General features: G+C 39.2%; 1 protein-coding gene across 1 annotated transcript; it reads left to right on the top strand.

Annotated features, from left to right (window-relative positions):
* The first annotated feature begins 946 nt into the window (after nucleotides 1-946).
* ERRFI1 (ERBB receptor feedback inhibitor 1) lies at nucleotides 947-21,270 on the top strand. The gene is made up of 4 exons (XM_073585599.1): nucleotides 947-1,132; nucleotides 15,598-15,792; nucleotides 16,213-16,283; nucleotides 16,650-21,270. Exons 2-4 carry the CDS (start codon nucleotides 15,677-15,679, stop codon nucleotides 17,819-17,821), a joined length of 1,359 nt encoding a protein of 452 aa, XP_073441700.1. The 5' UTR covers nucleotides 947-1,132; nucleotides 15,598-15,676; the 3' UTR covers nucleotides 17,822-21,270.
* The last annotated feature ends 6,394 nt before the right edge of the window (nucleotides 21,271-27,664 follow it).

The raw sequence follows: 27,664 nt of genomic DNA on the forward strand, positions 1-27,664 counted from the left end.
GGTGGGAATGAAGGGAGGTAAGGAAGGGAAGAAAGGAAGGAATGAGATGACTGGGAAGTACAAAAGGATAGAGTGAAGAGAGGAAGGCTTGGAGGTACAGAGGAAGGAAAAGAAGGGAAGGGAGTGAGAAGGTAGGGAAGTAAGAAAAGAGGGATGAAAGGAAGGAAAGAGAGAAAGGAAAGAATGTGAGGGAAGGAAGGCTGGGAGGTACAGAGGGAGGGGAGGAAAGAGGTAGGAAAAGAAGGAAGGAAGTCTGGGAGTACAAAGGGAGGGAAGGAAGGAAGATACAGAGAAAAGGAAAGAGAGAATGGAGAAAGGAAGGAAGCCTGTGAGATACAGAGGGAGGGAGGAAAAGAAGGAAGGGAGGGAGGAAAGGAAGGGTGATCCAGAGAAAGAGAAGGATGGCGAATAGTGAGAAAGCAAGGAAAGCAGGGAGGTACAGAAGGAAGGATGGAAGAGAAATTGACTTGGGAAGGAGAAAGAGAGAAAGAAAGAAAGAAAGAAAGAAAGAAAGAGAGAAAGAAAGAAAGAAAGAAAGAAAGAAAGAAAGAAAGAAAGAAAGAAAGAAAGAAAGAGAAAAGAAAATGAAAGAAAGAAGGAAGATGGATGGAATAAAGAAAACGGAAGAGAAAATAAGAATGGATGAAGGAAGGAAAATAAAAAAGAAAAGTAAAGAAAGAGAGGGGGAAACAAAGGGAAAAATAGAAAAAAGCGAGAAAGAAAAACTTTACCCCTTGTGACACTTATTGATATTGTCAGTACATCTTGTTACCTTCTACCTTGCCACACAGGGGGCTGCACATAACATGATGTAACACTAGTAACCAATCCCTGCTCTTCCGTGGGTCTCACCCCCACACCACGCCGGCTGTTGCCCTTTTAAGAAGCCCAGTTGTGGTAGGCGTCCATGTGTGATGTCACAGCCCAGCCCATTCATATAAACGTGCCTGCCTCTAGCAGGAGGAATGACACACTGGCAGTGAATGTGGAGCCAGGCACAGGACATAACAAGCGGCCTCTGTGCGCAGGAGGAGCAGCCTGGAATGAGCAGGATTCTGGAGCCGGGACACACAGGAAACGCAGGGATCATCCGGAAGGTCTGACCATGAGCTGAGCCCACCCCAATGCACAGGTACAGAGCAGCCTGCAGGATCGGAGAAGGCTTCAGCCTCATTGACATATGTCATTCTCTGACTCCAAAACAGGAGGAAAAGAGAGAGAAATGAATAACATTATTGTACATAGATGTAGCAGAGCTGAATTTGTCATTGAAGAATTTCTCTTCTTTAAAAATACAGATAAAACACAATATTATATCATGTAACTTTATTTTTTTTTTAAAAACAAAGCGATAGGCATTGTCCTGATTCTGCTGTTTATTATTATTATTACTAATATTAGTAATCCAGTATGGCTGATGGTAGCCTTCACTCCATTCCTTCCAGTGCGTCTACGTTCCATCTATGCACATGCTACTTAATAACTAGCTGTCTATGAGGAACCTCAACAACTTGCTGCCAGGGCTGTCACACAGACACAAATTGAAAAAATATTTTCTGAAACTTCCTTCCTAATACATGTGCAAACTGTGCCGGCGAACTACAACTCCCAGCATGGATTGCTAGCCACAGGCAGATGAGAGTGCTATACAGTGCATGGCATATAATGTACTGATGCAGTGTATCCCAATAGATAGAATACAATTTCAACAATCTGGAATTAGACATACCGAATTAGCCAAAATGCCACTGGTAATTTTGTTTGTATTTTTTTTTTTCTTCAAAAGGGGCAATGAAATAGATTGAACAATGCTGCTTTTTGATTTCCCCTCCCTAACGTCAAAATTTTTCCAGGGGTTCCCTAATAATCCAGCATTAAGACTATTTTTGATAGATTATAAGGAAGTCATCATTTTGTAGATTACCAGGTAATGACAAAATATTTTGGGGGCTTAAAATCTCCGCATATGTGTAGTGTACATTATGGGATACAGGTAGGAGATCGTGATCCATTACCCCCCCCAACCTATACATGCTCCACTTATCTACTGAGCCATTGTGTAACTACCAGGCAATATTATCTGGACTGGAGATCTTAGCTTTAATGAATTCCAAATATTAAGTAGATTTATGGCTGGAAGTGTCACTTTAAGGAGGTGTGTCACTGGCTAAAGGTGCACCTGCCACACAGGTATGACAGGAACGGTTGCGAAGCAACTGTCAGGGGTGAAGAAAGGTGAGGTTGGGTTTTTTTTTTTATTTTACAGGCTACAGCCTTGTTTATTTCAGGACATATTCTAAAGTCATCAGCATTGCAAACATACAACATGGACTCTGATCCTGCTCGCTGGCGCAGTATACACACTGATATCATCTACCCATTCCCCTTATGTTAAGAGTCTCCTCTAATTGCTTTAACCCCTGTGTAACCAAGAGTGCACCCACCGGGAACACCGCCTGACAGTGTCTTCCTCGACCGGCCCAACCATTTCTACGACTTAAATCTTCCGTTTTTGGGGGGAGATTTTGTCTGTTGTGAATCTGGTTTTGTAGGTCCCATTTGCACCGAGACTTTTTTTTCCTTCCTTTTTCTTCCCCTTTCTGACAGCTTACACAAATGGTAGTAGAGCGTTGATCGCATGATGTGACTAGAACATAGGTGAGCCATAATGGTGACTCAGTGATCATTATCATGCTGGTGGCGGAGATTGTAAATGTGTGTCGTAATTCTCGGATTATATTGGCTTCTATTGAGCTATGTTGTCGTCGCAACTTTCTTCATTCAGTAAATAGCATTGCAACGTGTTCTTTATAGTATCTGATGTCCTATCAATAAGGTTTGAAAACACTACTGTCATTGAGTCGTGGAGTAGTGGGTCCATCGTGACTCGAGACTAGGACCGATAGGATTAGTAGATTGTTAAAATTAAACCTTTAAGGAAATTGTAATTATTTATGCTAAAGAAAAAAATTGCATGGAACCTTTGGTGGTCTAAGAATGGGCAATGATTTGCTTACTAGATGTCGGTGACCCTATTTCTCCATGCTTGCCAGCCTTGGATGACATCTCATCTAATTTCTTCAATTTGTCCATCAACTATATAGTGTGTTGCATCATATTTACTGGGCATCAGTAAAGTTTGCTTATGACTGTTGAGACATCTGATACATTAGATTAAAGTTAGGACAATAGCGGAAACTTCTGCAAAATACTTCCGAAAGTGTGGTAGTAATCCACTTAACCAGGTCAGGAGGAATTTTAGAAGGTTTCAGTCCCACTCTCTTCATTACCTACAGACTAATACTAAAGTTTGATCAACTTTTTGAAAACTTTGTATCTTTTACCCCATTTCGCACTTTCAACTGCAACAGTAAGTTTCACTTAGATTTGTTCTGTGCCCAAAACTGTTCTCCAAATTGGAACGTGAATTGCACAAGCAAACCTTCAACAAAACCTGAAAAATGTAAGGCTGGTGACTACACATGTCTCATTACATTATCATTCCATTAGTTCTGATATGTTTTTGGTTGTACATGAAATGTCTATTCATGTAACCAGTATTAGTATAGGATATAATTTTGCACATGTCATATAATTTTTAGTTTATCTGGTAGCCCGTAACTTTAAAAGATCAATTTTCAGCTGTGCAAATCGCTCAGTGCAACCAAGAAATGTTCAGCGAAAACATATTTGAGTTATTTCTATCAAAGTTAAGAGGATGGCTAATGGATTTGACTGATGGCTCCAGACTTATACAATAGTCCTATTATTATCTTAGTAGTATCCCTTAGTCCTTCACATCCAGAACCCTATTCATGTCACAGAGGAGCTTACGATCAAATTTCCTCCTATTGCCATCACACAACAGAGGTTTTTATACATAAGCTATCACTTTGACTACTCAAGGAAACCTATTTAAACTTGAGAACAACATAAAATCTCCTTGCAGATATCGGTACTCTTCTTGGATTCATACCAAGGGCAGCACAAAATACTACACTGGCATATTGAAATAAACAGTGGTTGGCATAACTGTTGGATCTTCTTCTGTAGAGATGAATGGGTGAAGATGATTCCTGCTTTTAATCTGGCAAAGGCCAAGAAAATGTTGATTTCCAAAGATACAAGTAGAGAATCAATATTGTGTATGGAAGCATATTAAAATTAATAAAAGATGGCATGTATTATTACTAGATGAACTCTCTCGTTTTATCAGAGGTAAACAAAAAAGGAACTGCTGTGGGTACCTACATAGCCCTTTTTACCCAAGAGAACAGTAATGGGGTCCTACATAGCCCCTACCACATAAGAGAACAACAATAGAGTAACAGGTTCTCTACCATACAAGAGAACTGTGGTGGGGTCTCACACAATCACTGCCAAATAAAAGAATTGCAATGGAGTCCCACAAACCCCTTACCACTAAGAATAGTAAATGTTCTACAGGTGGTGTTAGTAAGTCAAGTAAACGTACAATATACACTTTTTTTTGCAGTTTTATGCCTCGATGATCAGCTGATAAAGCCAACATTAGCTGTTACACCAGGGTTTTGGACTCTCGAATTTCATCTCTTTGCCCGTTTCCCACCTTTCTTTCTCGTGGCTCACCTGTATATTACTATGGTATGCCTGCTACATTAACTGCGTGCAAATAGGTCACATAACTTTCACAGCAAAAAACAAGTTTGCAAGAGGATGCATGCATCATCGGAGTCTATTGTGTCATTGTTTTCTACCTTCACGTCCATTAGATTCAAATAGTCTAAATAACCCCTTGCTCATTCACTTAGTACAGTATTTCCTCCCTATTAGTCATAAAAATACTATAGCAAGTCCTGGGTGTGTTGAACAGGGTGATCTAGGCAAGCTAAAAATATGCTTTTAAGAGCTACTCCACAGTGCATATGAAGACTTTGCAGACCTCGATGTCTCCATTAATATGTATATAAGAATACGGCCAATAAGTGTATTCTAGTCCCCCTGTTGTAATTGGCAGACTATTGGCTGAGTGGATGACAACACCTTGAAGTTGCTCACTTGTGGCTGCATTATGTATCGGGGGAAGGGAGGTGCTGATTTGCTTCTCTGTAATGCACTTATATAATTGTTTTGAATAAAATTTGGTGCCATGCTAAAGTCAGAATTGCATGTGAGGTGGGTGAAATTCTAAAGCCAAGTACATTGCGTTCTAAAAGAAAATGTCATGTTTTGACTTTTCAGCCTCTTGAGACTGCCAAGTGCCCCTGTCTGCAGAATAACAAAAAAAGATGTGTTTCTCGATCTCCCAATGTCACTGTTTCTGTTGATTTTTTGCTCTCCTTCCTGCAAGCAGCTACGAGTATCAGTCTTTTATCTCGGAACAGCTAAAGTTCAATGCAATTCCCACTTGAATTGATCAAGCACTGGGCAAACGCTCAAGAAATCATATAAGACACTGTACTAAATAAAGTAGCATTGTCCGTAACAACCAATGAAGAGCATTGCTTTCATTGTGCAACCTGCTTGATAGAAACAAGAGATGTAACATGACTGGTCCTCAGGGGGTTTTCCCAATACTGACCAATCAAAGTCCTCTCTGTTCCCTTTTTAAGGATCATTATTTTATATACAGATTCTAACTGCTTAACTTTCTTTCTTTCTTTTTTTCCTTTGCTTTACTTTTATTTCTCTTTCTTTCTCTCTCTTTTTTTTCACCTTTTCCCTCTTTCTCTCTCACTGTATCTCTTTCTCTCTCTTTCAATCTCATCAAGGCAATTTGAATCTTTGCATCTTCCCAGCTTTGCCAACTAGTGACTTGGTGACGTTGTCTCTCTATATGTATCTTATCTGGGGTCAAGGTATCATTAAAAGAATCGATTTAGATACTTGAATAACATTTTCTATATTTTTCCTCCCTTTAATTCAGAAAATCTTTAGTTGGTGACACATTACCTTCTTCTCCAGTTCCCACATGTATTTCTATGCAAATGACACCCTATGAGCGTTGTAGCATTTTATGAACAGATGGTACTGCTGAATTTCACGTAAAACTGAAAAAAAGACTAAATAAAAATGTGTTTTGTCCGTTACTGACAATTAAGTGAAAAAAATAGAACATTGAGCAGAAAACAGTGTATCCAGTTCTTTTGCAGGGTCTGGGATGTGTATACAATGGGGGTCATTCTTTATAAAATTCTGGGCAGGTAGGTAGGCTTGTGCTCTCTGGGGTAATTACAATAATCTAGGTGCTGGTTGTGGGCAACCAGAAACTGTGTGCAATCTAGGAGGCTTGTAACACTTGATACCAACCAGGGCAAAATGTATGAAGTTTCTTTATGTTCTGTGATTTGCTTTGACTTCCACGAGGGACTTTGGTAACAATCCAAAAATTCGGCTTGTATCCTAAGTCATACTGCAAGACTCGTTAAAGGGTTGATTGTGACTTGTAGGATCGCTACTACCAATAGGTGGCGCTGTAGAGTAAAAGTACTCTTTCTTTCTGAAGAGGCAATTTGCATCTGGTTTATAAACAGGCATTTGGGTGTACTGACCTGGCTACAAGACTATTATAGAGAATTTGGGATGTAATTAGTTAGTATTCATCAATCCAATCCATAGGCTACTTCAGTTGAAAATCAATTCTTGGGAACCACAATGGGTCTTAACACACCCCTCACTAATGCCATATTACCCAATTGTTCAAATATGTCCCTTTTTTTGAACTATATAAATGAAAACTGTATTCATAAAACATCTCCCATCAGGTTACTTACAAAAAAAAAAACTAATATAGGCAAGCACGTATGCTATTCTTTTTTATGTTTTATTATTGGCTTTTACCAAATCCACTGTAAATGGTTCATGCTCATTTAATATAAAAATAATTTTGAAAAGTTCATAAATTTAACTGCTGGGTATTTTTAGTTTTCAAGACTTTTCTTGTAAGCGTGTATGTTACAGAATTGTGGTTTTCCCTTTAAGAACAGCCTGTAGGGAGAGGGAAATTAGGAAGGGCAGTGCATTAAGATGATGATGATAATGGTATATGTGTCACAGAAATATGCCTCTCCTCCTTAAATTGACTACTGTCTTTCATTAATAATATGCCAGCAACCTAGCAGAAGGTGATACCTTTTAATTAGGGATCCCTCCCTTCATCATAGATAAATGACGAAAGGAAGCTAAAACGTCTTTAAAAAAAAAAATGCAACCTAAACATTTTGGCTTTTGTGACTTTTAACGTTTCACAGATTTATTTAAGCAACTGATTTTTAGGACCTACAATTTTAATTTTTCCACCTCTCCCAGGATGTCCGGTGATGGAGAAATGGCTTAGGAACTGCCATAAACATTGACGTAAATGATTTTGACCTCATGGCAATTATCAAAATGGATCTCTATGAGTGTGCTAGAGTTTTCATACTGCAGACTGAAGCTTTCAGCAGAATCATCAGCACTCGGACATTATGGGAGAACGATCTGTTCAACTAGGAGTATACAGCAACCATTATCTACAGTACATGATCAAAACATGGGGAATTATAGGGAAAAACTGACACAAACAAAACTGAGAGTTCCTACAATACTGTCTAGAGAAGAACTACAGTGGTATCAAAAAACTGTAACCGTTAACACAGCACCAACTTCTGTCCTCTTATAATGGCAATTTTAGCATAAGTCGGCAGCTGTTGTATGCTGCAAATCTGTCACCCGGCACAGTGGTCATACATATTAGATACACCTCTTATTTGTCTTCCATTTGTTTCTTCCAAAGTCGTCTATCAAACCTACTAAAATGCACGCTCTGTCTGGCTGAGTGTGCATATGTTCTCAATGAAGAGAGTAGTAACAAATGGAGAAGAAAACAACTGGTTATCTTGAAACCCAATTTACCCAGCCCTTCTTTCCCCTCCAACCTATAGAGTAGGCAAGTCCCCATACATGACAAAAATGATAAGTTTTGCCCCCACAACATTGTTTCTTTGACCTTTGGTACAACTTTCCACCCCTTTGTAGTTTCTTTTGAAAGGATAGATGTTCACAAAGGAGACTGATTAAGGCTCGGACCACGTAAAAGCCCCATTGGTCTGCCTCTATGGCATGTACAAAAATGGATGTTGAAAAATATTGAATGAATGACTAAAAGCTATACTGCTAAAACGGGGTCATAAATGTGTGGATATTTCAATAGAAGTAAGTTATATAATTTTTGCATAAATTATTACAATTATATCCTTTTTATTTATTTTTTTGCCTAAGTGAAAATGGCAACGTTACAATTCAGTCCTGGATACAATAGTTGTGCACAACTTCCACAAGTATCCTGCAACTCATGGCAACCAGAGAGACACTTCCAGGGCACCAGACGTCCTCTGCTAACTTTATCAGTACTGAAACATCACAAGGTTTCAGCCATGCAGGACCTTTATCAAGCCATGCATATGTTTATTTTATGGGTTGATAAAGGCCCTGCGAGGCAGAAACGTCGTGATTTTTTCTGTACTAATAAAGTTACCAAAAGAGAATGTCAGGTGCCCTGGTTCCTGGATTTCCCTGTAATGATACAACCTTGTGGAGGGTTGCACTAAGTGTGCATGGACAATAGAGTGGTGCACGGGTCGAGGGCTGATGTTAAGGGCAGGCAGGCTAGGCATCTGCCTAGGACCAACACTACCCCAGTAGCTTCCAGCCTGTGTCGTGCCGCTAACATGATACTGTATGGGGACAGATTGATCTACTAGTGATCATTGTTCCTCGGCCGGGAAACAAGCGTCAAACAACTTCAATATTGTCGATCACGCTTGTTTAACGGCCTGAACTCAGCGCATGTAAGTACAACAGAAATGTTTGTGTTATGGTGCAATATGTGAGCATTTGGGGCCCCACTTTATCTAAAACCGGCCCTACACGGGACCTCTCTATTGCAAAGAGACACTTCTAGTCATGGCTCAGCTTTTGGCATCAAATCGCATATCGATTAGTGCATTTACATTACTTGACCAGGATTTTTCCGCGGGATTTCCTATGACCGGAGAGATCAGCAGTTACTTCCCTTTAATTCTACACTTACACATTGAATCTAGTAAGACCACCTTATTGGAACACAGTAACGCATTTCAGGGCCTTTATTTTGCTTCCCACGAATCTTTCGAAGTTGACTTGTCAACAGTATATAATTACTTTGTATCCTCTCCCCCCACCACCCTTCTCTTTTCTTTCCTGTCCGTGCAGCGTTCCCCACATTGATAATACTGGCCATTCACAATTCTCCACAGAAACTCAAGGCAGGTCACCTCGTTTGACACAAAGACTCCATTTGTCTGTCATAGCCAAGGCTGGAGATGTTTTTTTTCCTCTCCCCCCCCCCCCAACCCCCCCTACGCTTGGAAGCGAGCAAAATTTTTAAAAGAGTAACAAAAATAATCTTTTTTTAGAGCAAGTATAAATATTTTAAGTGTTTATTAAAACGCTGAAATTCCACAGGGAATCTGGAGCCGACCCCAAGTTACACAACTGCTGACAGATGAGCTTAAATGTGATCTGTGCACTGAATACACTGTCTAATGATGAGCCGGGGGGCCTTCGAGCAGTGGCGCAGGTGGGGGGTTGGGATATGCCCAATACCCATAAAGCCGCGGCCCAGACCAGGGCAAAATATTGAGTTGTGCAAAAAATCTGTGTTTTGTATTGTGAACGGTGTATTATATGGGGGCTGATTATTATTAAATATTTTGTGTGCATATATTATATGTGAGAGTGTGTGTGTGTGGATACTATATAAAATATATATATATAATATTTATTCATGTTTTCTTTTTACTTTGAAGTTTATATTGCCTTTTTTTGTTTATTGGACCTTTAAACATAGTAGAAAATAGTTCCACAGTGCCACCTAGTGGAGAAATTATGATAGGGATGAAAGTAAAAAATAGCTTGTATGGAGAAAGAAGCCCATGTAAAGGAATGCTGACTTGTCCACTTTTTATTGGGGGAACAATGATGGCGCAATCTCAATATGGAAAGATGTATATGGAGCTTCCTCACTACATAAATGAATATTTACTGAATAGAGAGGCAAGATATTGCTAGACAGCCTGTAAGCTGAGGTACTGACATTACATAAGCTTAGATGTGTTTAGGAACGGTATGTGTATATACTGTATATTTTGTCAAACTCCGCCACTTGAAAAAGCTTTTAAGGCAAACACTGAAGATGCATGTACAGGGTGGGATTCAGCTGGTACTGGGAAAGATTTAGGGAGTTCTGATCTCTCCGGTGGAACAACTACTACTCATACCAAGTCACCCTAGCATTGCCTACAATAGTGGTCTCGAACCTGATGTGGACTCTAGCAGTGGTCTTCAACCTGATGTGACCTCTAGCAGTGGTCTCCAACCTGATGTGGTGAGATATGACTTCTTGCACTGGTTTCTGAACTGATGTGACCTCTAGCAGTGGTCTCCAACTTGATGTGAAGACATGATTTCTAGCAGTGGTCTCTCACTTGATGTCATGAGACATGACTTCTAGCAGTGGTGTCCAATGTGATGTGACAAGATCTGACCATCTGCAGTGGTCTCCACCCTTATGTGACAAAATATGGCCTCTAGCAGTGGTCTCCAACCTGATGTGACAAGATTTAACTTCTAGCAGTGGTCTGCAGACTGATATGACCCCCTGCCGTGGTTTTCAATCTGATGTGACAAGATATGACCTCTTGCACTGGTTTTCGACCTGATATGACCTGTAGCAGTGGTTTCCAACTAGATGTGAAGACATATGTTTTCTAGCAGTGGTCCCTCACCTGATGTTACGAGACATGTCTTGTAGCAGTGGCTTACACAACCTGATGTCATTTTTAAGAGTAGTCTCTACTAGTGGTCACAAACTCTTGGTTTTCCGCTTTCCAGCTGTTACAAACTTATATTACTGCTATCATCTGGACCTGTAGTCTCCAACATGTGGTTCTCCATATGTTCCTAACTACTTACCCCAGAATTGCTTCACAGCAAATGCTGGGAGTTGTTATTTTGCCACAAGTTGGAGAAGGCTGCTCTAGACTCTGTAGACTGACCCAAGTACCATACTCATTAGGCTCTCCTGATCCCTCCACCCTCCCTTCTGCATTTTCAGGAGCCACATATCTAAAAACTCTTAATGCTCGCTAATGGACATTCTCTTAGACATCCCCTGAGACCTGTCAGTTTCTAAGCATTAGGCTTCCACTTACAAATACTACTTATCTGATTCCTGTCTTGGCTCATCTTGGAAAGAGCAGCTAATGTGCACATTAGTCCATGTCTGACACATTTGTTTTTCTAGCCTGGTTTCATTATGATGTGTGGGGGGGGTGGACTGCGGCAGACATGTCCGTCTATGAGGCTTTTCTGTATATGTGAGTACATAGCTGGGAATGTAAGTGACCACTTTGTCATCATAATAAATTATTGATGTCTGGATGAGCATGGAGGAAGGGGTAAACAGAAAATGCTACTTCTTTATGGCACTTTATTATATCCGGTGCTTTATAATAATGAACAAAATAATGTATATAAAAATAATAGCTCAGGGTTGACTTTAAGGAACATCTCCCAGGTCACGGGGTCTTCTGAGGATATGGTGGGACGCAGTGGTGTGTAGTAGCATGGTTTCTAGTATACAAATTACGTAATATGGGCCATTCAGGATCATTGAACATCCAGCAGCCTTGAACCACTCTTCTATCCAAAATTATTGTGTCCCTTCGTCTACAATCTTTCGAGGGATGAATATGGATCCTCTTGAATGCAGCTCTTCTACTTTAGGTTTTTACTGTGCTATGATTAGCAGTAGGTTCGTGATTGGTGATTTTGGCTAGGAATTCAGTTATATCCTGATTTCCAATCTTGTAGAGGCCTATATGGACCTTATTGTAGTTAGGGAGTTGTGGTGGCACAAGGTGAGGATGGCCATGGAAGTAGCAGCGAGTGTGTAGCATACACTCACCTCTGTGCAGGACTGTGGCACCGAACCTTCCATTTTGGTTCTTCGAGTGGGTTAGGGTCAGCACACCACTGCACTCTTGCAGACCAGCTCTTCACTTATGTGAGCCATAAGGCCTAGATACATATATATAAAGCCTAAATACACAATAAATTAGAAAACAAAATGATAATTTGGCCAACAGCTCTGCAAGGAGCTACTGTTTTCTCTTCTGGAAAACAAAATGATCGTTGAAAATTAGACGCGCTTAATTCTTCTCTCGACGGACATGCTACGTCAAGAGTCGGGAGGAATCCCACCGATATCAGTGGGTTCGACTGATGTTAATCTAATGTGTATGGGGGATAGCCTTAAGGGTCCAGTTGTAATTACATACCATCTACACTCCTCTGCCTTTTATATTGGTTGGGATACTTAAAAAAAAAAAAAAATAGAGATGTTACGAAATTGCTTTGTAAGCAAACCCTTATTGTACAACCAGAAATTTTTACCTTTGATTTAGTGAAATGTTAATGCTCCCGAATTCCACATTCCCCAATTGTAACACCTAAGAGTAAGTCAGTCCTATTTTCTCCTTTCGTTACCGTGGCGTGACTCATGCAGATATGGACTCTGGTCAGTCTGGTTGACTAGGGAGGGGCAGACACAAGCACGGTTTTCTCCTGTAAATTGCAAGATTAATACAGGTTGCCAAATATTTTCATCAGCAAAACGCTTTTAGGCCGGAACCTTGAATGTTTTAATAAGTTTAAAGTTAAGTTACCCATAAACTCCAAAACAAAATGTTATCACACGTCTGCCTGTCCTAACAGCACTTGGAAGGCCCTTTCCTTTTCATGAACAGTCAAGGTCTGACCCCAACGATCATTAACGAGGTTGTCCATCTTTGGTGGTTTGTTTGTTTTTTATCACCAAAAATGCATGCAATAATTTTTGCAATTGGGCTTCATTAAAAATTTGGCTTTTCCAGGCTCTTTGTTCCCCTGCACGTTAAATTTATAAATCAGTTGAAAGGCACCTGGATAAGTTACAAACTCCCTGGCAGGCCATCACATTGAGCTGACTGGTGGATTTTCGGTTAACTCATTCTGCAGTTGCAATAGACATGAAACACAGAGGCTGTAGAAAGCAAACGGTGCAAAATTTTTAATGAAACCCAATGGCAAAAAATTATTTTTAGCTCCAATTACATGCATGTAAATAAGAAAAAAAAAAAAGTTTCCAAAAGTGGAAAACCCCTTTAACTGATAGCGATATGCCATAATTTACTGATGCCTTAAAATCTATTCATCTCAGCCATTCTGTTTTGGGGAAAGCTAAATGGCAACCAGTATGGCCTTTCCATGTCCAGCAGGGCTGATTGAGCAGCTTTCCTTGGGTCCGTAATGGCGCGTCTGCCTTTTTATAGACCGAGCTATTGTCTAGTTTTTCAGATCCTAATATGTACTGATGAAATCTAGTTCTGCGTGTTATCTTAGGCATCGTCTTTGCCGTGCGGAGGATAATTAGAACATTTTCTGCTCAGGGCTCGGTGCTGGTCACAACAACAAACCTTGATCTTAGGAGTCCATACATGGAAGAAAACTCAGAGGAAGTCTGATGCCAGCAGTCAAAACAAGAGACTCCATGATAAATGCTCAGAACCAATTAAGTTTTCCGTCATCGGCTCCTTAGAAGCGAGTGTGCACATCAGTCATATATTTTTAATGGCACAAAAATAAAAATCTGGCCTAATGCATTGGGACAAAGAGTGCGAACTCGGCAATTAGGACTCACGATGTCTTTTAAAATGTCCAAATAAAGTATTGAAGATTGAAGTGACGTTGAAGCTCCATTAGCCAAATATCCTGCCCTAAAGTATCATTCAGAAGTCCATGCTTAGTGCAGGCTATAGGTGGTGCAGCGGTAAAGGTCCATGTTTAGGGCAGGCTGTAGGTGGTGCAGAGGTTAAGGTCCATGCTTAGTGGAGGCTATAGGTGGTGTAGCCAGGTACGGACTGGGGCTGAAATTCAGCCCTGGCATTTGAAAACACAGGCCCATGCTGTCCCCATCCCCAAGCACCAGTTGGGATATATTACTATTAATATTACTCTGGATGGAGGAAAGTAAGATTTACCACAAGACCAATATTTCTAATGATACCCATGGGCTGCTGGGGTAAGTGACGGAGTCAGCGACTTTGTGCTCTGTCACAACTCTTAACAGTATGGGTGTCTTGAGAACACCAATTCTGCTAACAATGTAGCAGACAAGGCAGCCCATGACCAGACAGGCCCTTCTGGCATTTGCCAGAATTGCCAGATGAACAGTCCGGCCCTGGGTATAGCGGTAAAGGTCCATGTTTAGGGCAGACTATAGGTGGTGCAGCGGGTGCACTTGGAGACTGGTGTCTTAGGGCACCCATGGACCCCAATATTATAAGTAGCACACAGTGGTTACAGATTTTGCATTGGATCCTGGACACCATTTTTTATTCCATTTCATTGCAGAAATAGTCTTTTAAGATAGATATTTATTTTATTTTTTTATGGACCGTTTGAAACAAACATTTATAAGCAATGCCCGTAAACTCAAGGCCTAATGAATTCATTCATCATCAGTTGTGCATTCCCAAGAACAACACTGCTCTGTAGAGTTATCGTCTGTCACAAGGTTGCTTTCAGAAACGCGTAGTAGGCAGGATGTATTTAAAAAAAATTAAGACTTCACCAAAACTGTAGGTGGATTCAATCTTAATACAGTTCTGCTTTTCATTCATGGGACTGGGTATAAACAAATCTCCAGCACCCATGTGTTTGTCTAGCTGTGGTCTGTCTTTCGCGCTTTAGATGGGAGTTAATGTCCGTCTGTTGGACTTAAAGAGTAACCGTCGTTTTAATTTTTATGGCATAAATTAATTAATAGTGCACATGAAAATAAGCAATATCTTTTCAGGGAAATCTGCTTTTTTGTCTCCTCTTGGACTGATAATTTATTCTCAAAATTATCAATTTCTGGTTATAATTTGTATTCAGTGAAGCGGAAAGGAGGGGGTGAAGGGAATGCGCTAGAAGCAGAGCTCTTTCCCCCCCCCCTTTCTATCTATATAGAATCTTACCAGCAGTAACTGTCATCTTCTATCTTAGTGATGCAAAAATCTGTATACAAATTATAACCAAAACTTGAGAATTTTGAGAATTAACTGTCCAAGAGGAGAAAAAAAGCGGATGTCTATGATGAAATGTATAACAAAGTTGCTTATTTTCAAAGGTTGCTAATTAAGGGAACAATTAGAGAACATGAGTAGAGTAAAAAGACATTAAAGTCATCCATATGTCCTGATACTGGCAGGGATCGGTCAACAGTTTAACACGTAATGTCCCTGGAACTGAGATCTGCCATAATTGATTTGGATCCTTGGGCATGATCCTCTTCATGACAAGTGTCCTTGGAAATGGACATCCCATAAGCTTGAATGTGATTTATGTGTTAAGCTCTTCTTAATAGTGATGAATGGCAGGCTTATGTGACTTCTAAATCTGCATAAAATTGCATAAGTATGTTGGCGAAGTGTGATATCACACCTGTCCTACAACTTCCATGTGTTCAGACCATTATATCATCGTACAATCATTATTGTTTTTCTTTTCTCACAGTTGAAGACATGACAGCTGCTCGTAGGTCCCACGTTTGGAGCTCTTTGTGAATAGTTGAAGTCTACAGGAACAAGACACAATGACAACAGCTGGGCTCGCGACTCAAGACGTTTCATTGAAAACCAGCTTTATGCACAGCGCACAGGGATTAATGTGCGGAAAATCATGTTGGGCAAATCACAGCGAGTATGAAAAGTAAGTCATAGGACATGTTGACATTAATACTTAGAGTTTCAAACGAGAACTAATGTTCAAGTCAACCTAGGTGGAACATTGCATTGGGGGTTTGGGAATTTTTACAATTTGGTTCTTTATATGATCTGTTCATGATAGCATAACGGAGCCATGTCAGCTATGCTGTATTCCTTTATTGTATAATCAGATCCACAGGTTTCCAGTATGGCAGGCAGCTCTAGTAGCTTACATTTGTAGATCAGATCACTGAAAATATCTCTTATGAAAGTCCTGTGGTTGACTTGTGGATTTTCAAAAAAATATAAAAGCTGCTTTTAATATTGGTAGCACTAAAATGGCGAGAAAATAAACGAAACAGTAAAATTTAGGAATTAATGTTAAATATGGTGATGGGATTAAATTATATTCTTTCTTCTGCAGCACATTCTATGGGATGGATTCTATGCCCTATGTTATAAGATCCCATGCTCAACCACAAACTTCCTGTATTGGTAAGTAATGTCTTGGAAATCCAGTACCGTAAGTCTGTTCACACAAAATATAGGTCCCGTGTGCAGCATACCACAGCTAAAAAGTAGAGTTATTTTGATAAAAAGCTTGAATTTAATTGGTGGTTAGAGGAAAATTGCAATTTTGTCCTTGTATTTTTAGTTGTGATGGTTGTAAAGTTTTAAATTCCTGGAAATTTGAAGGCAATATCTGACCCCCAAGAAATATTTTACTTAAAAGTTTCTTTACATAATGTAATTCACATATGGATTTGCAGTTCTGTACACCCAAGTTTAAAGAACAATCAATGAAAAATGTTAACAGTAGATGTTGAGGAGAGAGTCTAAAATTTCAATTTTCTTTTTCAGGTCAACATTCTAGGCCAGCTACCATGAATGGACATTGCTGCTCAGAAAACTGCATGAAGAAATCTAACTTTCTTCATCTTGCCATGCCTATCATAGAACATTCTACAAACTGTGAAGATGACCAAGTTGTTCCTTCCTTTAAGAGACTGTCAATGAATGGTGGGGCAGAGAGGACCCCTCCTTTGACGCCTGTTAAGAGTGGACCACCACAATTTTATGCCATTCCTCCTTGCGATCGAAGCTCAAGGCCTTTACCGCCTCTCCCAATTTCAGAAGATAATTCTCTGGATGAGGCAGATAGTGAGGTTGAATTTCTTACCAGTTCCGAGACTGACTTACTTATACAAGACAGTAGACCTTTGGCATTTAAGTATGGTGTTCCAAGCAGACGAAGCTTCAGGGGATGTGGACAAATTAATTATGCCTATTTTGATTCAGCAGCTACAGCGAAAAAAACAGACGAAATCCCAACGTGTCAACAGAATGGATGTGTACAAAACATAAAACCTCAGAAACCTGAACAATGTCATAGGAGGCTAAGGAGGTCTCATTCTGGGCCAGCTGGATCATATAATAAACCTACTATTCGGATACATGGAAATAGGACTTCTCCCAATTCAGATGAAGACAAACCTGAAATTCCACCAAGGATTCCAATACCCCCTAGACCGTTAAAAACAGACAACAGAAGGTGGTCAGCAGAAGTTTCCTCAAATACATACAGTGATGAGGACCGACCACCTAAAGTACCTCCAAGGGAACCTTTGTCCAGGAGCAACTCTCGAACACCAAGTCCGAAGAGTTTGCCTTCATACCTCAATGGAGTAATGCCTCCAACTCAGAGTTTTGCACCAGACCCAAAATACGTTAGCAATAAAACTATTCAAAGACAAAACAGTGAAGGATCTGCCAATAAAACCCCTTGTATATTGCCCATTATGGAAAATGGAAAAAAAGCTAGTTCAACACATTATTATCTTTTACCAGATAGGCCTTCTTACCTTTACCGATATGAAAAGTATTTAACGGAATGTAAAGACGCTTGCTCTGCTGAATCATGGTCTAGTGAGAGTAGCCTATCTTCAACAGCTTCTACAAAACCAGATGCCAAGGCTAAATTGGACAATAACCATACCAAGCGTAAACACAATCCGGATGTAGTTTCTCTGTAACGTATGGAATGAGTATGTCATTGGCATGCTACAGGATGTTACTTTAAGCCTATATGGCTGGTTCGGAGGTGAAGGAAGGACGAACTGAACTATAACTAAGACTAAGATTATCTTCTCAGTTCTAAGTGATCCTTTCTGGTTTCCGTGAAGCAAAAGCTGAACAGATGTGGAGTCTGTGAATGGTCTCATTAAAATAATGTGAGGTATAATTTCGTAGCTGTGTGAGTCATGTGATGGGTGGACAAGGAGACCAAGTCACTACTCAACAGTCCCATACTGTAGATCACAGTCAGGATAGTTTGGGTAGATAGGTATGAAAAGATGATCCTGTGACTTTTTACTGCTGATATTTTTATGAAAACTGAATAGTTTTGAGAAGAATAATACAGTATTTGTGTATCCTACTTTGCTTTTTTTTAACCCTTCCTCAAACGTTTGCCTCTTAACTTGTTTGAAGACCTGGACTAAAATGTAGGCTGAAAGCTCAACAAGCTGCTAGCTGTGTGTTCCATTTGGTTAGGACACCATCGTTTTTGTTTTTTTTTATATATATAGATTTCTACATAGTCAAAAAAGCACAAACAAATAGAATTTCTAAGATGTTCTAAATGGGGAATTTTCCATGGACTTGTCAACCAAGCTAAAGATAGTGGAGGCAGCCATTTCTTGGAGACTGACCAATCTGAGATGTGGTTGTCCAAGCAAGCCAACCTCAACCTTTTTGGTTTGTGCATCTACGATATCCCTAATTCCGATGGGCTGGATGGTTAATACAAGTGGCTGACAAATGACTGCCTCTACTATGTAGAAGATTAGCTTTTGTTCACATACTTTTGTTTCGTGTTTGTCAAACTGCTTTACCTTCCTCTTGTGGTCCAAAGAGTGAAATGTAAAATGAAGAAAACCCAGTATTCTTTCTAGTCCTAGTAAAGTGTTTGTTGTAGATTGCCAGTAAGTTCTTGCTGTTGATTCCTTTCCTCTTTTTTTTTTTTTCTAATATATTAATAGATCTGAAGCACGAGCTGGCCTTGTGTTAATGCTATCTATTCAGTATTTTTTATTTCTTTGTGCGTTCAATAAATCTCTAGCAAACATCATAGTAGGTGACACATGGCACGATCACTCTACAGGAAGTTATGCACAAACTTTCCGGTAGTGGGTGACATGGCACCAAACTTTTTTGCCAAGGTCAATAGAGGAGTCAGTGTGTGGTTGTATGTACAGTCTGTGGGTATACATATATATTGATTTTTTATTTTTCCCCAAATTTGAAGGACTCTGTTTCAGACCAGCAAAGAACTAAAAATTCTATTACTGTATTTTAGAATTAATACATCATAGAGAAAAGAGCAGAAATTTATCACCGAAGAATCCAATGGCATTCCCATTAACAGTTTATCTTACTTGGGTTCAAATGGAGGCCAATCAGCAAACTCTTGGGGCCAATGGACAAACCCCCCAATAATTAACTACTTTATTGTTTGGTCCAGATTTGTAGAGTGTTGGACTATAATTTCAGCAGTGTAAGTTGGGCTACAAACAGTGACAATTGAAATTTTCTCATAACAGTTGTCACTTTTCTTTTCCTCCATGAAGCATTTAAGGGGGTATAAGTTCTTCCCGCCTGTGCATCAAGATTTTTTTTTCCAAATAGCATTGGGTTCCAAATTTGAGGCAGTGAAACATTTTTTTATAATATTTAATTTTTTAAAATATTTTCTAAACCTAAGCTAAAAAACAAAAGAATATTTCCATTTAGCCGAGAATGTTATATTCATATCTGTAGTGGTTAACCAATGATGGCCTATCATGGGTGTCATTAGTCACTCATCTTGGTAACGCTAAATTCCTTTTTAATTTGCAGATCACAAAATATTTAAAAAAAAAAAAAAAGTTAAAAAAAATTAGTAAAGAAGGATAACGTTTATCCAGTTCTTAGGTATAGATGAACGGTCATCTTCATATTCACATGAAATATATGAACTTAACGATTGCACAATAGATTAGTGGTTTCATCTTCTGTCTTATAGATTGACCTCTTGGGCCTTTGAAATTGTCACACCGCAGTCCCGAACTGTGCAGTCTCCAATTCTACAAGCTGAGGCCGTTTTGCCTCTATAGCGTCGGAGGAGAACCGAGTCACTAAGGAATCTAGGCAGCTTCAGAGCAGCACTTACAAGCTCCATTAGAGTGAGCTCGTAAGCGTTCCTTGCCTAGGAGACAGACTGAGGAGGTGGCTGGTAATCAATGCAATGAGCAGTAAACTATAAAATTAAAAAAAATCTCTTTATTCTTGAGGGGAAAATTCTTAAATTCAAGTAAAGTTTTACACAAGCACATCTCAATTTTAACCAATTACCATGTTGGCCAGGGGCGTAACTATAATATATACAGAGGTTGCAATTGCACCCGAACCCTGGAGACTAGAGGGGCCCAAAAGGCCCCTTTGGCCCATATGAAAAGACAGTTACAATTAAAGACTGTATTGGGGCCCACAAGATTAAAGTTTCGCTACTGATGTTGGGAGTATCCCTTTAATTGAGAAAGGAATATATTGTGGTGACCACTAGAAGGCACATTCTATGGGGACCATTAAATAATTGGCACCTCCAGGGAATTTTAATGCAGGTCGAAAGAGAGTAAACCAGGAGTATTAATTTAGAATTCACAATGGACTATCTTCCCTCAGGCTAACAGGAGATGTATGTTTGTGCCTTTTTGTAAGTAAAAAAAGAGAAAAAAAACCTTCTTTCGTCTCATCTAAATTTTTATAAACTTCTTTTCCATAAATTTTTAGAATTTTTTTTTTTTTTTTTAATGAAGAAAAAAAAACCTTAGCAGTTAACAATGTCACACTTACAGGATAGGCATGCTCTGTGTTGGGAATAGCACAACCCCTGCTTAAGTATACGAGGAGTCGCATCCTTACTCTGTGAGCGCTTTGACAGTCCTTATTTATGGAATGTTAATAGAGGAAAAGAGGTGCTGCTGGGAAAAAAAACACAGATACAACACTGTTGGAAAGATTTATAGAAGCTGGTGCAATTCTGAACAGTGAGGTTAGCCTAGGCTATCGATCAGATGACAACTCCTCCGTCTATGGTAGGAAAATTAATACTGTCACCTGATTGGTTGCTGAGGGTAACACCCCCGCTTAGCTATGTACTACTGTTTATATATCTCTCTCTCCTGTATCTGTCTCTGTATAATCCAGTGATACACATGCTGTTTACAGTTTGAAACTTATGTATAATTAACTATTTAAGTTACATTTTTTTTTTTTAATACAGACTAAATGAAGGTATAAATATTAGCATAAAATGCACTGATATTCCGGCATATGTACAGTATTTGACAAAGAATGATTCTGTTCATTTTGTTATTTTTGGATAATACTGTGTGTTATCATGTCTTTTTGAAAATTAATAAAGCTATAATATACTTATTTATGACATTGCTTATGGTGCCACTTTATTTCTTGATCCATTCTTCATAAGGAGAATATTTTAGATTTTTTTTTCGTATATTCAACTTAGTTTGTCCAATCAAGGGCTTCACAGGCATTAAAGGGGAGTTGTCTAGTCTTTTTTATTCAGAAGCGCTTCCTGCTCACCAGGGGTTGTTTATCTCCTGAAGATTGACAACTCTGATCAGCAGTATAGTCACGCCGCTGGTCCGAACTGTGAGCTCTCCAGTGCTACTGGTAGAAGAAACTTTGTCTCTGCTACATCAGAGGGACACTGAAGATGGTCAAATTGTCACTTTCCTTCACCCTTTTCTCTTGGTATCTCATGGAAACTGTTTTAAAGAGGTTGTCCGGTCTCAACTAGACGTGTCTGGCCTCACTCAAAGCACTTGTATTGTGCCAAGCTGTGAACGTCTAGTCGGCAAGTGACTGCGTGAGTGCAAATCACATATTTACGGTCGCTAGCTGCCGTCACTGGAGAATTTGAGGTTTCATAAGTCTGCAGTCACATAGCGTGCACGTCTAGTCTTCAAGTGACCGTGTGTGTGCAAATCACATACTTGCGGTCACTAGTGTGGAGTCAGAGTGCATACTTGTAGCCTATGAATGGACAATCCATTTAAATCGACAATTACTCCCAATATAAAGAGATTATGAAATCTGTGATCCATCCAGAGGAATAACAAGTGCAATATTCCAAAAATTTTGCACCTCTTGGATAGGCATTGGCATATTTTGCAACTGAAATTGATAGCTAAAGTGCTGTGCAAATTAATTGGGACAAAGCTTTTTTTTTAAGTAAAATTGTAAGTTGGTTACCAGTCAGTGATTCAAACCAGTTTTAACTGCTTTGAACTTGTGAGTGTCTGTTCAAAGCAGTTAAAACTGGTTTGAATCACTGACTGGTAACCAATTTATGATTTTACTTAAAAAAAAAAAAATGCTTTGTCCCAATTAATTTGCACAGCACTGTATCTTTTCTATCTACTTGTACTGGAGATAATAAACCATAAAAAATAATTAGAGATGGTGCACTTCGACTCCCAGGACTTGGTCCAGCAACCAGCTCTATATACTTTGAGTCGCTTCTCAGGGCTCCTGTCTGTAGCCCTCATTATGATAGATTCTCATTTTTGCTATTGATGGTTTACTGAAATTATTCCTAATGTACTCTATTCCAAAGATTTAAGGTCCCTATACACATAAGCATTAAGTTTGCGATTTCAACAGGACCGGTTGACCATCTGATGACAAGGATCGGGCAGTTGGAATTTCAACGACAGATCCTTGTGTTTTCAGAGAGAAGCCCCTGTCAATAGTGTCCTCAAAACAGCTCTCTCATTTCCTTTTGTTAAAAACATAGGAACCCTTGAGTCAAGTGCTCATTTATTGATGTGTTGGGAGAGAGAGCCGTAGGCTGAAAAGATAGCTATCTCATGTGTATGGCCAACTTTACCATAGACATGGATCTTATTTTGCTAGTAGGGTTGTTTCTTTTTACCCCTCTTCATAGGATCTGTGTACATCAAATGGATAAAGAGGAGATGAGCTAGACCTTTAGATAATGTTCCCCTGTATAAATAAGGTCAATAGGGTAACGTTTCTCTTGTGGAGAGTTACATGCCAGTGTTAGGAGACTTACAGGCCATGCATTGGTCCTCTGGGAACTTAAATATGCAAATTGCCACCTATTGAAAGTAGCAATCCCAAAATTCAATAATAAGCTTAATTTATATAGCACCAACATATTCCACAGCACTTTACATTTTTTTGAGGGGCATTTCACAGACAATAAAAGACATTACAGAATATCCCACAACTCAACAGATTGCAAGCTTGCAGGCACTCATTCTTTTTGCTATCTATGATATCGACCCTTTAACCAGCCTAACCACATGATTTGGGATCAAAGCCAAACCAGAATGTCAATTTATGGACACATGTTTTGGGGTGTTGACATTCCTCAGTGCAAAGCATGAGATCTGATTTGGCTGTATGAGAGTCAACTTCCAATAGGTGGCACTAGAGTTCAAGTCCTTTTCCTATCTGAAGTGACAATTTGTATGTCCCCTGTTTAAAAGTGCAGCATTTTTTTTTGTCTGCGGGCCTCTGCAACAAATTTTACAATAGTGCAGAAACACTGGTATTCTGTATTTTAAAAAAGTACCACAAGTCGCACAGTTCAACAGCGTCTTAAATTTAGTACAGAAAAAATATATAGCTTTAGACCGTGATAGCCAGTAGATAGAAAGAAAAAACTTAAAGTTTACGAGTCCTCAGTAGTTGATACCTTTTAATGGCTTTCTGAAAAGATAAATTTTCAGCTGCATCACATCTAATGTCGTGTACATAATTGCATGTGCAAAATGTCCACCTGGGGGTCTGTATGTGGGGGAGACAGGGCAAAAACTTAAAACAAGGATGAATTCTTATCACCACACACTAAGAGAAAAAAGAATGGATCTTCCTGTGGTCAAATTTTTTTTTGCATGCCTGATCACAGCACCATGGACATGAAATTACTGGTATTAAAAGGTAACTTCAAATCTCAGAGAGACAGGAGGGTCTGGGAGTATAAACTTACGACAACCTTTGACACACTTGGTGCAGGAATGCATGTGTTGCACACATTTATGTCTTTGTATATCAATTAAGGAATGTGCTCCTCAGACTATTTAGGGGCATCACAACCATGGCCCAGACCTCTATCACAGGACAATAAAACTTTCACACTCTTTAAGAATGTTCCAATATTTACAGCCACAAATCTTTCTCCCTCTCCCATAATGATATTTCTGGTTCACGTCACTTGTCTTATCTATTGCATTATTCCTGTGTCCTTTTGTGTATAAATGTGATTCTTCAGATGTTTTATTAGTCTATGCCTGGTGAAGAGATCTGAGTAGTCTCAAAATTGAAATTCCTTACTATCTTTTCAGTTAGCCGTTAAAAGGTATCAACCACTGAGGACTCTCAAATTTTAATATTTTTAAATTCAGGAGGCATAAGTTTTCATAAAATTGCATCCATTTTGTTTCATCTGTAAAAGTGCTGCAGATTTTCTGCCCAATAAATAGTGCAATGGAAAAAATCAGTATTTACGCTTGGTAGGACCATGACTTGAATGCATTGAATATCCCATGGTGAGCCCGGGTCTTAGTGACCCCTATGTTATCTGGCCGTACATGTCCTCGTATGTCTCCCAAATGGAAGTGTAAAAATCGAATGTGGTCACCGTCAGGCCTCCATATTTTAGATGCCATTTATTTACATTATCTCATTTACAACCGCACACCTAAGACACTCATCTTTTAATGCTTACACAAAAGCAAGATCATTTTGTCATCACAATTATACACTTAGAGGTGTGGACACTTAATGAGACTACACCAGAATGGATGTCACATCCATGACAAACTGCTAGTTCCTCCCTAAAGTGCTGCAATTGTGTTGGAGCACACACCTCTCCAGATTGTGCAAAATCAGAGAGAACGATATTGCATATATTAAAGCTCAGAGTTAATAGGGCTACAATCAGTTAATACTTATGGATGAAATGTCCATGAATCCATCTATTACCTATAGCATCTTGGCCGCTCTTCAAGTAAGGTACTCCGGTTCCTCACCTACCAAGTGCCACTTATAACACTGGTCTCTTATATGGCAGAGAGGGATCCTTGAATCCTGCAGTCCCTAGATACTACTTCTACTTCTTCATCTGATGATAACCAATATTGCTGTCATTCCCAATATATAGTTAGTATAAGGGTATATCTGCATGAGATGCAAATTCAGAGGAAAAATCAGCATAAATTACATGCAAATTTGTGAGAGATTTTGCCGCAATTTTTTCCCTATGCATTGCAAAGAGTGAAAATCTGAAGCAAAATTGACATTGTATTTAAAATCTGTGTGTCTCAAAAAATTGCAGTGTATTTGCCTTGTGAACTAACCCTAAAGGAGTTTTTCTCAGCCCAAGCCCCTAATGTGTATATATCAATTCCAAAGATTATATAAATATGTATGATCTAAAGAGTCTACACCCCCTGTCTAAGATGTCAGGTTTTTGTCATGTCAAAAAATCACACCCATGAAGAATCATTTCAGAACTTTTTCCTCCTTTAATGTCGCCTATAGTCTGTACAAATCCATTGAGAAACAAACTGAGGGAAAAAATAAAAATAATGAAATTAAAATAATGTGGTTGCATAATTATGAATGCCCTCTTATAAATGGGGATATGGCTGTGTTCAGAATTAGCTAATTACTTTTAAACTCATGGTAAATAGTAGTCAGTACATGGCTGTCATCATTTGTAGTAATTCTGATTTATCCTCTATAAAGTTTAGCTGTTCAAATTGCATTTTTTCAGTTTCATATTACAGCAAAAGCCATGGTGCATAAACAGCTAACAACCCAGCAAAAGGATCTCATTGTTGAAAGGTTTCAGTCAGGAGGAGGACACAAAAAAATTACAAAGCATTACATTTACCATTTAATACTGTGAAGATGTCATCAAGAAGTGGCTTAAATTTGGCACAATAGTGACATTACCTAGGACTAGACATTCCTCAAAAGTTGATAAAAAGACAAGAAAAAAATTTCTCTGTGAGGCAGCGACGAGGCCAACAGTAACATTAAAACATTAAAGGAGCTGCAGGAATTTCTTGCAAATCCTGATTGTGTACTGTATGTGACAACAATCTCCTGTATTCATGTGTCTGACCTGTGAGGTTATAAAGTGTAAAGACAGAAGCCTTTTTACATTTACATCAACTTTGCCAAACGTGTGTGGAAAGACGTGTTATGGTCTGATGATATCAAGATTGAACATTTTGGACATAATTTCAAAAGTATGTTTAGCATAAAGCCAATACTGCACATCACCAAAAAAACACACCATGCCCACAGTGAAGCATGGTGGAGGCAGCATTATGATTTGGGGTTGTTGTTCAATAGCTATAACTGGGACTTTAGTCAAGTTGAGGATATTATGAACAGTTCTAAATATCAGTTATGTTTGCATTAAAACCTTCGAGCCTCTGCTAAAAATCAGAAAATTAAGAGGAATTTCACCTCTCAGCACAATCGACATGAATGGCATCATCAGAAGAAGATCAAAGCTTTGGAATGGCTCAGTCAGAGCCCAGACCTGAATCCAGTCGAACATATGTGGGTAAATCAACAGCCGCGGAGACACCATCACATGTTTCTCAACGCAAGCAATGACTAGCCAGGTCTTTCCCCGGGAAGGAACAACCACGGGAAGGGCAGTCTCCAATGAAGGAAACTACCTATGCCAAAACATGGTATCCATCCACAGACAGCTGTTTCGGGGTATTGCCCCTCATCAGTGTTCATAGAACATATGTGGGTGACCTAAAGAGGGCGTTTTGCAAAGGAGATGACCTCACAATCTGACAAATTTGGAGCTATTGCAAGGAAGAGTGGGCAAAAATTGCCATTTCTAGATGTACCATGCTGATAGACTCCTATCAAAAAAAGACTGAATGCTGCAATATATTCAAAGGGTACTTCAACAAAGTATTAATGTAACAAAGTAATTATGCAACCACATTATTTTAGTTACTCAGTTTTCTTTTTCCACCCGAAAACATCTGTTATTGACCCAGTAGAAACTCTGTGTCTCGGTATACCACCGTGTATACCCATGGACTTATTAGTGATCTTGTACAGTGCTCGGTGCGGGAGCTCATATAGGATCTCTGCAAATTGACAGCACTTTTCAGTCACTATAACATATAAAAAAATTAGCATTATGTGGGTAATGTATGGTACTGTTAATTGACACCAATAATGGTATTACATCATGGCACTTTAATTGGGTGCGGAAAAGAGTCTTTTTACTTACGCTTTCTCAATTACTTCTACAGACCTTGAACCCATTCTGTTTTCCAACAACGTAGACATGTGCGCGAGAATAACTTTAGTTAAGATTGAATAACCTACAGGGAGGGATCCCACAAAAATCATACGCCAAGAGATGCTCATAAAAAATAACGAGCTGGTAGATTATATTTTTTTGGCTTTTGTATTGTATCTTGTCACCTGACAGTCTGACCACATACCCCGGGCGCCAAGAGATACCAACGCCCATTACTTTATAGTGCTCTGGAGATAAATCAGTAAATGTGAAGAGTAACCAAGCGACCAGACAGTTGTAATCAATACAAGAGACACGTTTATCATTTGATTACACCGTGCTATGGGAATAAACTCTGTTTCATTAGTTTTATCTTAAAATTCTTATTAAGGGCCATCAAGTTCATTTCGACACCTGGCAACAATATGCTCAGAAATTATTTTTATATATGACATGTTAAAACAAAAATACAAAAAAAGTCTGGAAAAAGACA

This window comes from Dendrobates tinctorius, unplaced genomic scaffold (genome assembly GCF_039654945.1).
Source record: "Dendrobates tinctorius isolate UK_male_01 unplaced genomic scaffold, ASM3965494v1 ptg000086l, whole genome shotgun sequence".
NCBI lineage: Eukaryota > Metazoa > Chordata > Amphibia > Anura > Dendrobatidae > Dendrobates > Dendrobates tinctorius.

Excerpts from the sequence above, each read along its gene's own strand:
- ERRFI1 (XM_073585599.1), top strand. The coding sequence starts at position 15,677 with ATGACAACAGCTGGGCTCGCGACTCAAGACGTTTCATTGAAAACCAGC. Across the intron at positions 15,793-16,212 it reads AATCACAGCGAGTATGAAAA|CACATTCTATGGGATGGATT; the intron begins GTAAGTCATAGG and ends TTTCTTCTGCAG. Across the intron at positions 16,284-16,649 it reads ACCACAAACTTCCTGTATTG|GTCAACATTCTAGGCCAGCT; the intron begins GTAAGTAATGTC and ends TTTCTTTTTCAG.